Below are 16,806 nucleotides of genomic sequence, written 5' to 3' on the forward strand. Positions count from 1 at the left end.
GTGGCAAGCTGCAGGTGATCATGCAGAGCTCATCAGCACAGGTGACCATGATGGAGTCCCAGAATCGCAAAAGAGCTCCAGCATGGACCGAACGGGAGGTATGGGATCTGATCGCTGTTTGGGGAGAGGAATCCGTGCTATCAGAACTCCGTTCCAGTTTTCGAAATGCCAAAACCTTTGTCAAAATCTCCCAGGGCATGAAGGACAGAGGCCATAACAGGGACCCGAAGCAGTGCCGCGTGAAACTGAAGGAGCTGAGGCAAGCCTACCAGAAAACCAGAGAGGCGAATGGCCGCTCCGTGTCAGAGCCCCAAACATGACGCTTCTATGATGAGCTGCATGCCATTTTAGGGGGTTCAGCCACCACTACCCCAGCTGTGTTGTTTGACTCCTTCAATGGAGATGGAGGCAACACGGAAGCAGGTTTTGGGGACGAAGAAGATGATGATGATGAGGAGGTTGTAGATAGCTCACAGCAAGCAAGCGGAGAAACCGGTTTTCCCAACAGCCAGGAACTGTTTCTCACCCTGGACCTGGAGCCAGTACCCCCCGAACCCACCCAAGGCTGCCTCTTAGACCCAACAGGCGGAGAAGGGACCTCCGGTGAGTGTACCTTTTAAAATACTATACGTGGTTTAAAAGCAAGCATGTGAAAGGATTCATTTGCCCTGGCATTCGCGGCTCTCCTGGATGTACTCCCAAAGCCTTTGCAAAAAGTTTCTGGGGAGGGCAGCCTTATTGCGTCCTTCATGGTAAGACACTTTACCACTCCAGGCCAGTAACACGTACTTGGGAATCATTGTACAACAAACCATTGCAGTGTATGTTTCCTGGCATTCAAACAACATCCGTTCTTTATCTCTCTGCATTATCCTCAGGAGAGTGAGATATCATTCATGGTCACCTGGTTTAAATAGGGTGCTTTTCTTCAGGGGACACTCAGAGGTGCCCGTTCCTGCTGGGCTGTTTGCCTGTGGCTGAACAGAAATGTTCCCCGCTGTTAGCCACGGGGAAGGGGCAGGGTTGAGGGGGTAGCCACGCGGTTGGGGGAGGCAAAATGCGACCTTGTAACGAAAGCACATGTGCTATGTATGTAATGTTAACAGCAAGGTTTACCCTGAAAGAGTGTAGCCACTGTTTTATAAAATGTGTCTTTTTAAATACTGCTGTCCCTTTTTCTTTCTCCACCAGCTGCATGTGTTTCAATGATTACAAGATCTTCTCTTTCCCAGAGGCTAGTGAAGATTAGAAAGAAAAAAAAACGCACTCGTGATGAAATGTTCTCTGAGCTCATGCTGTCCTCCCACACTGACAGAGCACAGATGAATGCGTGGAGGCAAATAATGTCAGAGTGCAGGAAAGCACAAAATGACCGGGAGGAGAGGTGGCGGGCTGAAGAGAGGGCTGAAGCTCAAATGTGGCGGCAGCATGATGAGAGGAGGCAGGATTCAATGCTGAGGCTGCTGCAGGACCAAACCAGTATGCTCCAGTGTATGGTTGAGCTGCAGCAAAGGCAGCTGGAGCACACACTGCCACTACAGCCCCTGGGTAACCAACCGCCCTCCTTCCCAAGTTCCATAGCCTCCGGACCTAGATGCCCAAGAATGCAGTGGGGGGGCCTCTGGCCAACCAGCCACTCCAACACAGAGGATTGCCCAAAAAACAGAAGGCTGGCATTCAATAAATATTGAAGTTGTAAACTTTTAAAGTGCTGTGTGGCATTTTCCTTCCCTCCTCCACCTCCTGGGCTACCTTGGTAGTCATCCCCCTATTTGTGTGATGAATGAATAAAGAATGCATGAATGTGAAGCAACAATGACTTTATTGCCTCTGCAAGCGGTGATCGAAGGGAGGCGGGGAGGGTGGTTAGCGTACAGGGAAGTAGAGTGAACCAAGGGGCGGAGGGTTTCATCAAGGAGAAACAAACAGAACTTTCACACCGTAGCCTGGCCAGTCATGAAACTGATTTTCAAAGCTTCTCTGATGCGTACCGCACCCTCCTGTGCTCTTCTAACCGCCCTGGTGTCTGGCTGCGCGTAACCAGCAGCCAGGCGATTTGCCTCCTCCTCCCACCCCGCCATAAACGTCTCCCCCTTACTCTCACAGATATTGTGGAGCACACAGCAAGCAGTAATAACAGTGGGAATACTGGTTTCGCTGAGGTCTAAGCGAGTCAGTAAACTGCACCAGCGCGCCTTTAAACGTCCAAATGCACATTCTACCACCATTCTGCACTTGCTCAGCCTGTAGCTGAACAGCTTCTGACTACTGTCCAGGCTGCCTGTGTATGGCTTCATGAGCCATGGCATTAAGGGGTAGGCTGGGTCCCCAAGGATACATATAGGCATTTCAACATCCCCAACAGTTATTTTCTGGTCTGGGAATAAAGTCCCTTCCTGCAGCTTTTGAAACAGACCAGAGTTCCTGAAGATGCGAGCGTCATGTACCTTTCCCGGCCATCCCACGTTGATGTTGGTGAAACGTCCCTTGTGATCCATCACAGCTTGCAGCACTATCGAAAAGTACCCCTTGCGGTTTATGTACTCGCCGGCTTGGTGCTCCGGTGCCAAGATAGGGATATGGGTTCAGTCTACGGCCCCACCACAGTTAGGGAATCCCATTGCAGCAAAGCCATCCACTATGACCTGCACATTTCCGAGGGTCACTACCCTTGATATCAGCAGATCTTTGATTGCGTGGGCTACTTGCATCACAGCAGCCCCCACAGTAGATTTGCCCACTCCAAATTGATTCCCAACTGACCGGTAGCTGTCTGGCGTTGCAAGCTTCCAGAGGGCTATCGCCACTTGCTTCTCAACTGTGAGGGCTGCTCTCATCTTGGTATTCATTCGCTTTAGGGCAGGGGAAAGCAAGTCACAAAGTTCATGAAAGTGCCCTTATGCATGCGAAAGTTTCGCAGCTACTGGGAATCGTCCCAGACCTGCAACACTATGCAGTCCCACCAGTCTGTGCTTGTTTCCCGATCCCAGAATCGGCGTTCCACAGCATGAACCTGCCCCATTAGCACCATGATGCATGCATTGGCAGGGCCTATGCTTTCAGAGAAATCTGTGTCCATGTCCTGATTACACACATGACCGCGCTGCCGTCGCCTCCTCGCCCAGTATCGCTCTGCCAGGTTCTGGTGCTGCATATACTGCTGGATAACGCGTGTGGTGTTTAATGTGCTCCTAATTGCCAAAGTGAGCTGAGCAGCCTCCATGCTTGCCTTGGTATGGCATCCGCACAGAAAAAAGGCGCAGAACGATTGTCTGCTGTTGCTCTGACGGAGGGAGGGGCAACTGACGACATGGCTTACAGGGTTGGCTTACAGGGAATTAAAATCAACAAAGGGGGTGGCTTTACATCAAGGAGTATTTCAGGCAGGACTTCACGGAGGGTTCCAATAAGAAATGGTGCACCTAAGTAATTGTTCTTATTGGAACAAGCAGGTTGGTCTGGCCTCTGATTGATACATGGCTAGATTTACCTCACTGCACCTTCTCTGTGAGTGACTGCAGTGTGACCTAGAGGAATGAGTCCCCTAGACGGGGGAATGGGGGAAGCAAATGAGTACAAAACAAATCTGGTCTATTTCTTGTTTTGATACACTCCATCTATCTTTTACATCTTTGGCTGGCAGCAGACGGTGCAGAAGGACTGCAAGCCATCCACATCTCATGGCTGCTCGGCAGAAAACGGTGCAGTAGGACTGCTAGCCATCCTCATCTCTTGCCTGCCTGGCAGAAGATGGTACAGTAGGACTGCTAGCAATCCGTATCGTCTGCCTGCTCACCATAAGATGGTTCAATAGGACTGACTGCAGGACTAAAGAGAATGACCTGGTCAAGTCACTCCAAATTTAGTCCCTGCGCCCATGTCTGCCCAGGCGCTCCTGGCCAACGTGGCCAGGAGCACCTCGGACATGACGATGACGGCTACCAGTTGTACTGTACCGTCTGCTGCCACAAGGCAATGGGTTGATGCTGCTGTGTAGCAATGCAGTACCACATCTGCCAGCACCCAGGAGACATACAGTGACAGTTACCTGAGCGGGCTCCATGCTTGCCATGGTATGGCGTCTGCACAGGTAACTCAGGATAAAAGGCGCGAAACAATTGTCTGCCCTTGCTTTCACGGAGAGAGGGAGGAAACGGGGGCCTGACGATACGTACCCAGAACCACCCGTGACAATGTTTTAGCCCCCTCAGGCATTGGGATCTCAACCCAGAATTCCAATGGGCAGCGGAGACTGCGGGAACTGTGGGATAGCTACCCACAGTGCAACGCTCCGGAAGTCGACTCTAGCCTCGGTACTGTGGAAGCACTCCGCCGAGTTAATGCACTTAATGCACTTAGAGCATTTTCCGTGGGGACACACACACTCGAATATATAAAAATGATTTCTAAAAAACCGACTTCTATAAATTTAACCTAAAATTTCATAGTGTAGACATACCCTGAGATGATGCCCCTTGATGACTGGGACCACTATTTACACTACATACACTAATACTAACTGATAACTAAATACGCTAACTACAAAAACTATATACAATGGACTACAGAGTCAAACCACTGGGAAAGACTTTCAAGAGCAAGAAGGTCATTCCAAGCAACCGTCACGGGCAATAAGAAGGAACTGAGACGATGTGGAGGTGGCGGCACCCCTTATACCAGTGCATGTGTGCAGGGCGCCCGGGGCACTAGGGCTGGTCTCCTGGATACCACTAAGGGGAAAAACATCTCTGGCAACTGTGCATGTGGCACGTGCACACCTAGCACGGGATGGATGTGAGCAAGTGCTCGAAGAACTGGTGCAACCACTGCTGGAACGGTGTGACCACAATTCAAGAAGGATGTTGATAACCTGAAGAGGGTTCAGAGAAGAGCCACAAAAATACTTATAGGATTAGAAAACAAGATTTATTGTGATACACTCAGGGAGCTCATTCTATTTAGCTTAACAAAGAGATGGGATAGGGATGACTTATCGGTATATACCTACACAGGGAACAAAAATTTGATAACAGGCTCTTCAATCTCGCACTCAAAAGGTATAACTCGATCCACAGGCTGAAAGTTGAAGCTAGACAAATTCATACTGGACACAAGGTAACAATTTTTAAGTGAGGGTAATTAACCACTGGACCAATTTATCAAGGGTCGTGATGGATTCTCTATCAATAGCAATTTTTAAATTAAGAGTGGATTTTTTTAAGTTATGCTCTGGTTCAACAGAACTTATTTTGGGGAAGTTCTATGGCCTGTGTTATATTGGTCACACTAGGCACTCACAATGTTTTTTCTTGTCTCAGAATCCATGAACGTATGAATACTCAACTCCAGAATTCAATTTATTTGTATTGTGGTAATGTCCTGGGTCCCCAGTAATGGATCAGGGCCCCATTATGCTAACAATTGTATAGTCCATGCCCTAAAAGGTCTTACAAGTTCAGTATAAGATAAGATACAGCAGGTGGATGGATAAACAGACAGTGGAGTACAAGGTAACTGAGACAAAACTAGGACGCAAGAAAAACAGTTGTCATCAAGCATCAGGTATGTAACTATTGTTGAGCTTTTTGTACCCATCATGACAGAAAAGAATTTTAAGGAGCAATCTGAAGGAAAGCAGTGATGTGGCTTTCTGGATGTTTACGGGGAGCTTCTTCCATACATGAGGGACAGCATGGGAGAAAGTATGAAGGTTCTTGTATTAACATAATGGACAATAAAGGCTGGCATTACTGGCAGAAGTCAACATCTTGAGGGTGTGCAAAAGATGATGTTAAAATAGGCCAGGAAAGGCTTTAAAAGCAAAGATGAGTACTTTATGTTTGATACAGTGGAGAAGAGGGAACCAGGGAGGAGTGACATGGTTTTCATGGCTCTTTTCTTCAACTATCTTAGCAGCTTTTTAAATGGAGGTAACTGGGGCAAAGTAATATTTATCAAAGCAAGACAGAGAAAAATGTAACGGTACTAGAAATGCAAGATGAGGGCCTGGATGACAAATTTCTCTGTATGAATGGAGAAAAAAGGTAGAATTTTAGAGATGTTTTGCAGGAAAAAGCATCAAGATTTAGAAATGACCTGGATGTGATGTTCGAGACAGTTCTGAGTAGAAAATACCATGCAGGTTACAGACCAGAGTGACAGGAGGATGGTGGTGCTGTCCATGGTGACTGAAAAAGGAGGAAGGAGACAGGGTTTAATGGTAATGATTTAAAAGCTCCAATTGTTAATTGAATTAAAACCCACTATTACTTTGTTTTAATGGCTCTTTTAAATGCTCAAAATATTTAGCTCCAGAGAAAAGCATTATGAAGTGGGTGGACTGTTCTTATTGGTGAGTGGCAGTATCATTTAAACACTATTTATACAGGTAGAAAACTGTGTCAGAGATTAACCTTATATTCGCCTCCTTTTACCGTTTGTCTTCACCTCCCACAATCAGCTGGGTACAACTCTGTCACCTTTACCTTGTGTATCTCTTTTGAGACTTTTTGCAACGGTGTGGGTGTTTCACTTCTGACAATGTATTTTACAGCACAAAATGCTCATCTATTTACATATGGATCAAATAACTACAGTGGTAACATGTAAAATAATGTAGCTGATTTGTTCATTTTATTATTTAATTGTGATATATTGTTGGGATTAACTCATATGCTACTTCACATGTAATCAGTGTATGATGAACAGATTTAAGTTGTAACTATAGGTATAGATATAAGTAGGATAGGATCATAGGAGTATAAAATTGACAAGTATTTATGAGTGATGAGTGCATATTAGACATATAAGAAAGATAAGGTTGTAACGCACAGCCTAGAGGCTGAGACCTGTACAATTTCAGTTGAGCCATACTAGGCCTCAGGCCTAAGAAGAGCGGACATAAGTAGATTACTCAGAAATAACCCTGTACAAGTAAAGTAAATTTACAAGATTATTGTAAAGAATGTGCTCGTAGGTGATGTTTGGGAAAATATGTTGCAATGTACCCATCTAGACTGCAAGACACCTGCCTAACATAATTGTGGAAAGTTTTGCTCTCCCCAACAGGTTACCATGGGAACATGTTTACATAGATGCTCATGAGAATAAGGGGAACTAAGAGAACCACCTGTGAAAAGCAGAGCATCCCAAAACGTATCAGATGTGGAAAGACAGAAAGAAAAGGGAGTTGGAACCGTCATGCATATACATACAATGGTAGATGTGGTCATAACACGGGATAAAAAGGGTTTGCTAATATGGACAGGGAGGGAAGACCCCATACAAAAAAACCCCCATCTGTCAGGATCCCACCAAAGGCAGTAAGGGCCAAGGGTCAGAGCAGGGGGGGAACTTGAGGATGGGAGTAGCAGAGGAGTTTGTAGCCAGGTTCCAGGCCAGGGTCAATACCAAGGGTCAGAGTCCAAGTCAGGTTTCAGGTTCAACTCAAAGCAAAGTCCAAATCAAGCCAAGGTCAATGCCAGGAATTCAGAAGCAGAAATGGCCACAGCAGCTACAGGAGATCCACACTGTTGCCTGGAAACTTCCTGGAACACTTGTTGGGTTTATATAGGGCAGGGAGCCAATGAGGAGCCATGAGGCTGCTTTCTGTCAAATCCTTGAGGTGGAGCTTCCCATGGTCTGTGTCCACAGCAGGTCTTCGGAAGTGGAGAGCAAGCTGGTTACTTCTGCCACTGGGTGGAAGCCTAGAGATATCAGCTGTCTGGTAGCTTTACAGCCCTGGGTTCTAGACCAGGGGGACTTATACCATCAGGGAAGAACCAAGTCATGAAGATACTCCCCCCACCATTGATGACAATCTGTTGAGAGATAACCCTGACTCTCTGTGATCATAGAACATCAGGGTTGGAAGGGACCTCAGGAGGTCATCTAGTCCAACCCTCTGCTCAAAGCAGGACCAATCCCCAACTAAATCATCCCAGCCAGGGCTTTGTCAAGCTTGACCTTAAAAATCTCAAAGGAAGGAGATTCCACCACTTCCCTAGGTAACACATTCCAGTGCTTCACCACCCTCCTAGTGAAAAAGTTTTTCCTAATATCCAACCTAAACCTCCCCCCACTGCAACTTGAGACCATTACTCCTTGTTCTGTCATCTGCTACCACGGAGAACAGTCTTGATCCATCCTCTTTGGAACCCCCTTTCAGATAGTTGGAAGCAGCTATCAAATCCCCCCTCATTCTTCTCTTCTGCAGACGAAACAATCCCAGTTCCCTCAGCCTCTCCTCATAAGTCATGTGTTCCAGTCCCCTAATCATTTTTGTTGCCTTCCAATTTTTCCACATCCTTCTTGTAGAATGGGGCCCAAAACTGGACACAGTGCTCCAGACGAGGCCTCACCAATGTCGAATAGAGGGGAACGATCACGTCCTTCGATCTGCTGGCAATACCCTACCTATACAAGTGCTAACAAAATGCCATTAGCCTTCTTGGCAACAAGGGCACACTGTTGACTCATATCCAGCTTCTCATCCACTGTAACCCCTAGGTTCTTTTCTGCAGAACTGCTGTCTAGCCATTCGGTCCCTAGTCTGTAGCAGTGCAGGGGATTCTTCCGTCCTAAGTGCAAGACTCTGCACTTGTCCTTGTTGAACCTCATCAGATTTCTTTTGGCCCAATCCTCTAATTTGTCTAGGTCCCTCTGTATCCTATCCCTACCCTCCTGCATATCTACCATTCCTCCCAGGTTAGTGTCATCTGCAAACTTGCTAAGGGTGCAGTCCACGCCATCCTCCAGATCATTAATGAAGATATTGAACAAAACCGGCCCCAGGACCGACCCTTGGGGCACTCCGCTTGATACCAGCTGCCAACTAGACATGGAGCCATTGATCACTACCCGCTGAGCCCGACGATCTAGCCAGCTTTCTATCCACCTTATAGTCCGTTCATCCAGTCCATACTTCTTTAACTTGCTGGCAAGAATACTGTGGGAGACCATGTCAAAAGCTTTGCTAAAGTCAAGGAATAACGCGTCCACTGCTTTCCCCTCATCCACAGAGCCAGTTATCTTGTCATAGAAGGCAATTAGATTAGTCAGGCATGACTTGCCCTTGGTGAATCCATGCTGACTGTTCCTGATCACTTTCCTCTAAGTGCTTCAGAATTGATTCCTCGAGGACTTGCTCCATGATTTTTCCAGGGACTCAAGTGAGGCTGACTGGCCTGTAGTTCCCTGGATCCTCCTCCTTCCCTTTTTTAAAGATGGGCATAACATTAGCCTTTTTCCAGTCGTCCGGGACTTCCCCCAATCGCCATGAGTTTTCAAAGATAATGGCCAATGGCTCTGCAATCACATCCACCAACTCCTTTAGCACTCTCGGATGAAGTGCATCCGGCCCCATGGACTTGTGCTCGTCCAGCTTTTCTAAATACTCCTGAACTAATTCTTTCTCCACAGAGGCTAGTCACCTCCTCCCCATGCTGTGCTGCCCAGTGCAGTAGTCTGGGAGCTGACCTTGTTCGTGAAGACAGAGGCAAAAAAAGCATTGAGTACATTAGCTTTTTCCACATCCTCTGTCACTAGGTTGCCTCCCTCATTCAGTAAGGGGCCCACACTTTCCTTGACTTTCTTCTTGTTGCTAACATACGGAAGAAACCCTTCTTGTTACTCTTAACATCTCTTGCTAGCTGAAACTCCAAGTGTGATTTGGCCTTCCTGATTTCACTCCTAAGCATGAATACAGCATTGGCTATTGCATGGTTTTGTACATGTATGTGTGAATGTAATATAATACAGACAAAATTACTTGTGACTGTGTGTGTGGTCACTGTATTCGCTCTTCGTGTACTCCTAGAAATTCTCTTAGGTTGGGAGACTCTAAGGGTGACTTTTACCCTGTTGATCTTAAAACTATAGCAACAGAGGAGATGGACTTACTTACTTAGGACACCGTGTTTTAGCAAAGAACTATCAATTCAATTGAAATAGAGGCTACAATAGTTATGGTTGCTAAACAGTTCTATCTCTTTGTTTTAAAACGTTCATAACTTTTCAAAACCCTGCACTTTTGGGGCTAAAGTTTTCCATGTTTTGTCTCTACCTAAAAGGCTTTTTTTATTATTATTTTATTTGTTTTAAGTTGGAGCAAAATTCTGGGTTTTGAACTGATAAAAGCTGAAAAATTGCATTTACGACACTTAAAAGAAATTTGCTTTACCAAAAGCAGACTGCATTGGAAACAATACATCCAGTGCATGTCACCATGAAAAGTGATTAAATTTTCTGCTTTAACTGGAGGAAAGTGCAGTTTTCCCATATACTGGAAGTTCTTCGGTAATTTAAATGCTTATTACCATAGAAGACTAATAAAAACATTCTGAATTGACTTATGGCATATCTGTTCAGTAGACCTCAGTGAATTCTGCAAAAAGCTTCCCCAAACATTCATTTGAATTTTAAATGAATTTGCTTCATCTGTATTCACACCCTTTTTTGTTGCCTTTCAGGGAACATTTATGCAACAAAATCTCACAAGCATTTGCACCAGAAGTTTGTTGACAAAAAATTAGCTTTATCCAATGAGGATGAAAGACAATACTAATGTGACAATCTTGTCCAAAATTACAGAATATCAAAAAAAAATGTGAAGAAACTGCCATGTGTTAACACGCAGCTAACAGAAAGAATGTTACCAAAAACATGCACTCATTTTTAATCTCAGGACTCCCTCTTCTCACACTTGTAAAGCAACTACAGCCTGATCTACATCAAAAAGCTATATTGGCATAGCAACACTATGTGAAAAAACATACCCCTGACTGACAAAACCCCCAGTGTAGATGCAACTATGTCGACATAACAGTACTTCTGTCAATGTAGTTAAAGTTGTCTGGGCAAGTGATGTTTGTACACTGACAGAAAAACCCCTTCTGTCACTATGGCTGCATCTACACAAGGGGGCTATGCCAGCATAGTTATTCCAACATAGGCTCTGTAGTGCAGACTTAGCTTAAATCAATCAATGAAGATTATTATTTGTACTGCAGTAGCACTTACTGGCCATCAGTTTTTGTGCTAAGAACTGTACAAGCATATAAAATTAAGATAGATTTTAAATTCTTCAGGGAAGGAACTAAGTATAAAGAGGAGACACAACAGGTGTGCGTATACACATAAAGAGAGGTAGTACAAAGTAACAACGAGACTATTAGGAACAGCATGATAAGCAATGGTCACTGCATACCAGCTGCCTAACCATTCAAGATTTTTGTAGGCATCATGACGGATAAGAATGATGCAGAGTATTGGCTGCACTGCCATTTACTGACTTTAGAGAAGACCAGGACATCTTGCCTTCTCACCTGAAGAAAAGATGTCACAGTACTAGGCTTCTGAAAAGAGGACAAGAATGAACATACAGAATACCACAGCATCCCCGTATGAAGTGGTAACAACTTCTGACGCCCCAAGGGCTTGTTTTAAAAAACAAAACAAAAAACTAACCGTGGATTTAATGCTAATTAAAAGGAAACACCAAAAAGGAGTTTACAGAATGCTGTACTGTATTTCAACTTCATTGTAAGCCTAAGCACTGAACAGCAGTGAACACTTGGAACATGCAAAAATATTCAGTGTAGCTTTTAAAAGCAGCAGCATCAATAGTACACAACAGAGAACTAGAAGTTGAATCAACGATTCTGCTTACCTATCTTCACCAAAACGTCGACCAATCAAGACTTTACACTTGTCTCCGGGGAGGCAAGCAGTTAGAAGAGGCACTGTCCGTAATACTCGACTTTCCTTTAAATCAAAAAGGAAAAAAAATGTTTTAAAAGAATACGGATGCTTTCTTAAACTCTTAAAATGTAGTTGTTTCTTTTGTAGTTCTTACTACCACAAAATATGCATCATACAGTTCTCTGAGTGATAGAAAAGGCATACAAAAGGAAAAAAATCCAGATTTCAGTGTTAATTTATTCTATTCTATGTAATACTTACCTGTAATTGTTGCTCTCTGAAAATATACAGCTCAATGAAAACATGTAGTCTTGCCTCCATGCACCTGTTTAGACCTGGTAGGAATTCCCATAAACCAAATTCTATGAAGTCTGGAATGTTGAGGACTTCCAAGCCTACCATTGCTGAAGTATTTAACATAACCCTCCAATACTTCACCAGTTAATTTCAAGCTGGAAGTTAAAATACTTCCATATATATTTGCCAATTAAAACATGAAAAAAATTAATGAGGTCAGTCTCTTCACCTCTGTATATCTTCAGAGAAGCATTTTTTACAGGTATGTAATTATTTCTTTTTTAGAGCTACCCATCTCAATGGATTTTCATGCTGGACTTTTATCCTGCTCTCTCTACGTCAATGAAAAAACTCCCTTGACTTCAATGGTGCAAGGTCAGACCTTCAGTGACTTAAAAAAAGCTCAAGGGTGTTTGTAAAAGAAAACTGTAAACAGAAACTTGAACAAAAAATGAGAAACAATGAACAATGAAACAATGGAGAACGCGCCCTGATCAGTACCATTAACAATAATGCAGATTACATAAACAGCATGCTATATGACAAAATGTATTATACACAAATACATGTGGGTGAGAGGGAGATTGATTTCAAATTGCAAAGCCACCCATCAGGAGGAGGACTACAAGTATGCTCCTCAAACCCTATACTCAACAAAACTCAATTGTTCTCTCTGCCAGGAATCCTGACTTCGATACAGAGGCCTATTTGAAATAATTTTCTCTTAAGAGCCAAGACCCCCAAAATGGATGGTTCTTAGGAAGCTTGCATCATATTAAAGGGATCACTCATCAAATTGCAAAGCCACCCACCAGAAGAAAAAGAGATAATATGATATAAACTTAATAGGCTTCTTCACCTATAGTCATCCTGCAATTTTGCCAAAAGGGCATATTTTGTGATTCAATAAATTGATAAGAAGTTTCATGGCCTTTAGAAAATCTAAAAAGTTAAAACAAACAATTTGCTTCTTATGCTCAGACTGAAGAAGCACGAATGTACAAAAAGTAGAAACTTGGTCAAAGACTGAAAAACCATGATAGCAAGACTGCCACTGCATCCAATGTCCTGGGCTACCACTATCCAAACAAAATATTTAAACAATAGACTGGGGAAAAAAGGTCTAATATGGGCACAGAATACATTAGTTTTTATACTTGTGAGTGTTCCCACCGTCTCTCACTCTCACACACACACTAATGAGGTTGACTTTACTTTCACAAACAGATGCCAAAAATAATAATCTTGGATGTGTCAGAAGATTCATTTTTTGACAAGTGGTTAAGAATGGCAACAAAGAGCTGAAAGAACAGCTATTAGTTGTCTCATACAAGAAAAAAAATACTAATAGCCAGCAGGATGAAGACATTCAAAAATTGTTACTTTCAATGTTTTTTTCCGATTTGGTACCACTGCCCAATCCAAATAACCTAACTTTTAGACAAATGCTTGCTGCTAACTGTCTGGAAGTGTATTTTTTTAACTGAATTAAAGGTGAACAACAAGAGAAAAGTATATGTTTTGAAATGTTGACAGTATATCAAAGATGGACTACACAAAGTAGAGAAGAAATTGTTTCAGAACTCAGACATGAGCTTGTGGATAACCAAGACCTTATTAAAGATTAAGGCTAAATATATACTGTAATTGTAGCTATTTTCAATCTACAGGTCTGAAATCATGTAATTATTTCCTTTCTTTGCACTCTTGCATGTTCCTCCTGGCAGCAGAGTGCAATGCTTTGTATTATGGAAATACTGAATATTTGACCATTGAAGTACCATAGATGCAGCACCATAGGGGTTATTCTTCTTTTCTGGGAGTTCATGGTGTTGGTTACAAAAACCTTATATTTTCTCTGTAATGACCTGGATTTTTCATGATTCACGACTAATAATGAAACATCCACTAAAAGAAAATTTATTAAAAATAAGCAAAAATCCCAATATCCTTTCGGTTTCTCTCAGTTGAAATGTCATCTTGATTTTCTTTGGAATGGATAAAGTGTACCAATAAAAAAATCCCACAATCCTCAGGGTTCAACTGGGGATGCTATAAGGAATAAGTGAAGGTGAATTAACGTTACCAGATCTTTGCATGAGGGTATTAAACCCAGAAGATTCTTGGACTTAAATTTCCCTCACAGAAGTTAGACATAGTGATCACTAGCTTTGCAGGAAGCATTGTTTCGAACCGAGACATGTACAGTGTGGCTTACATTCTTTTAACTCCATTAAGGACTCAGACCTGAGCCAAGCTGCATTCCTTTGCTTCTGACCAGAAAGCAGACTGTTCTATGCTGCTGGAGATTCCTCTAGAGAGGCTGGGGGAAAGGGGTGGCAAAACAAATACGTGTATGGTCAGCATAGCTAACTCTATGCCCCATCCCCAAGTCCCCAGCACAGACACCTGTCATAAAGAGCTTAAAATCTAAATAGACAAGACAGACAGAACGTGTGAGGAAAAAGAGACACAGAGAAGGTCTCCAAGGTCACAGAATATGTCAGCAGCTAAACCAAGACCAGAACCCAGGCCTCTTAACTTCCAGTCCACTGCCCCAACCATTAGACCACAGTGCCTTTCCAAATCTGTTGCAACTAAGGTACTTCCATCATTTAGATGGCCAGGAGAATGCATCATCCTTAATTCAGGAAGCACATGAAATTGTTATGAGAAATCTTGCTATTAGGTTCACACAGTTATTAGGGCCCATAATTTTTTTGAAGGCATGAAAGAAGCAAAAATGTAGAAAAATGTGCTCACCACTTGGGAGGATCCTTACAAAACACAAATCACTCGGAATTATTGAGGAGCTAAGTACAGGTGATCAGAAAACATTAAGAATACCTAAGAGAACACATAGGTATTCTGTTTCTTTTAGGATTCACTTATGTGCTTCATTAAATACTTTATTTATTTATTTATTTATTTATTTATTTATTTATTTATTTTTGAAACAGTAACTCTAGTAGACCAGATAAGTAAGTGGGCTTTCCTGTAGACTTCCTCTTGCTACAACATTTAAGGCCATTACCTCAAGCTTATTATTTGATTTATATTGTTAAACATTAATAGATTAATACAGAATAATAAAAGCTAAACACAGATCTGTGACTAAAATATACAAATGCCTCAACTGTCTCCAGGCCACTAGACACATACTATATAAAAGGGCTCACTCCTAAATCTTTACTTACACAAGTAGCCCCACTGACATAAATGAGACTGCTTATGTGAGGAAGGATTTCTTACACACAAGGATTTCAGGAATGGGCCATGATTCAAGAGGAGGGAAAAAAATAAGAAGATAATGAGAGATTTTAAAAATAAAAGAATAAATGACTAACAAATCATGTGAACTAGTTGTTCAGCTTTATAACTATTTTCAAAGCTGAAGTTGTTGCACATGTCTGATCAAGATTGTTTCCTCTTGCCCTCTCTCACACTCTTTGCTGTGTAAGCTTCTAGCTGAACTCTGACAATTCCCATAGCCTTACTCACCTCTGCTGGATGCTGAATTATATACAAGCAGGTGGAAACTTTTAGAGGATGTACAGGGAAGAATGGACACAAACACACCTTCTGAGGACGGCTACAGGATGGAAAGGGGAAAAAAAACATTGACAATTAGTCATACACACTATTAATTTTATTATGTAAAACATTTATCCCTTTCCAAGAGTTGTGCTAGTACTTTCCTGTACAGCAGACTGCACCTACACAAACCTGATGACATAAACTTTCTGTTGCTGATATTGCTATTATTTGTAAAAACAAACAAGATTGTATTTCAATAAACTTTGGAGAGCAGTATTCAGAAACATGCTCTAGAAAATTCAGTTGGGATTAAGGCACTTCAAATAATTCATTTTCAACCTATTCAAGGGAAACAATTTATAAGTGGCTATGCCTTGACCAAGTGAGAAATCAACCACTGTCTTCCATCCCAAATAAAGAAGTCAATAATATAATACAAAGCACAGAGAGGAAGGCATATTTGTATGCACAACAAACCACAGACATCCCAAATATATTATTTTGTTGTAATTATTTACTATTCCACACTATATTTATCAGAAGACTTGGAAATGTAGAAACAAAGGAAGACATGGTCACTGTTTCAGAAATTTACAGTCTAAGAGACACAAACAGTACAAAACAAATTAGCTGTTTAAAGTTGTTCTGTACTCGATGAAAGGTCTTATAGAAGACGAATATAAAAAGACAGTGTTTTGAACATTATTGTTGTTATCTGGTATACAAGAAGAGTTGGTTGGAGGTCCAGGCACTGGGAGAAGCACAGAATGGGATGCAGTGTAATATAGTGGAGCAGAGATAATATCAGAGGATAAGAATGATGTCAATAAGTTGGGTCATAAGCTAACCAACAATAAATAAATAAAAAACAAATATTGCTAATAGCATATTAGAATTGGTGACAAAAAACAAACAAAATATTTTCCTGGTACCAACAAGATTACAAAAACCAGGATCATCTAAATACATTTCTTTCCCTTTGGCTTAAAAAAAAAAAAAAGCTAAGAGTCATTATTTCCATTGTAAACCTAAGGTCCCCATTTTCAACTACTCCTTATGGTCAACGTGTTTTTCCCTTTAAAATTTACTGACCACACCCGCATATGTTCACTGTACGTTAAATTGATATGTCTTCACTGCAAAGTTAACTTGAGTTATTCTCCTGACTTAGCTTAGATGAGTGGTTCTCAACTTTTTTATGATTGCATGTTACCTGGGCCGCAGGGGCCGGGTGGCAGGGCAACGGTAGCCTGGACCCCGACCCTGGACCCC

At 42.4% G+C, this 16,806-nt stretch overlaps 1 protein-coding gene across 1 annotated transcript in view; it reads right to left on the reverse strand.

The window, feature by feature from the left end:
* Window positions 1-16,806, reverse strand: part of DTWD2 (DTW motif tRNA-uridine aminocarboxypropyltransferase 2) — a 191,449-nt gene that overhangs the window by 99,553 nt on the left and 75,090 nt on the right. Inside the window, exons 2-3 of the mRNA XM_048850130.2 lie at window positions 15,499-15,589; window positions 11,669-11,763 (exon numbers count right to left, since the gene is read on the reverse strand). Of these exons, the coding sequence (XP_048706087.1) occupies window positions 11,669-11,763; window positions 15,499-15,589 (186 nt within the window). The remainder of the gene's footprint in view (window positions 1-11,668; window positions 11,764-15,498; window positions 15,590-16,806) is intronic.

Source organism: Caretta caretta, chromosome 5, assembly GCF_965140235.1.
Source record: "Caretta caretta isolate rCarCar2 chromosome 5, rCarCar1.hap1, whole genome shotgun sequence".
Lineage (NCBI taxonomy): Eukaryota > Metazoa > Chordata > Testudines > Cheloniidae > Caretta > Caretta caretta.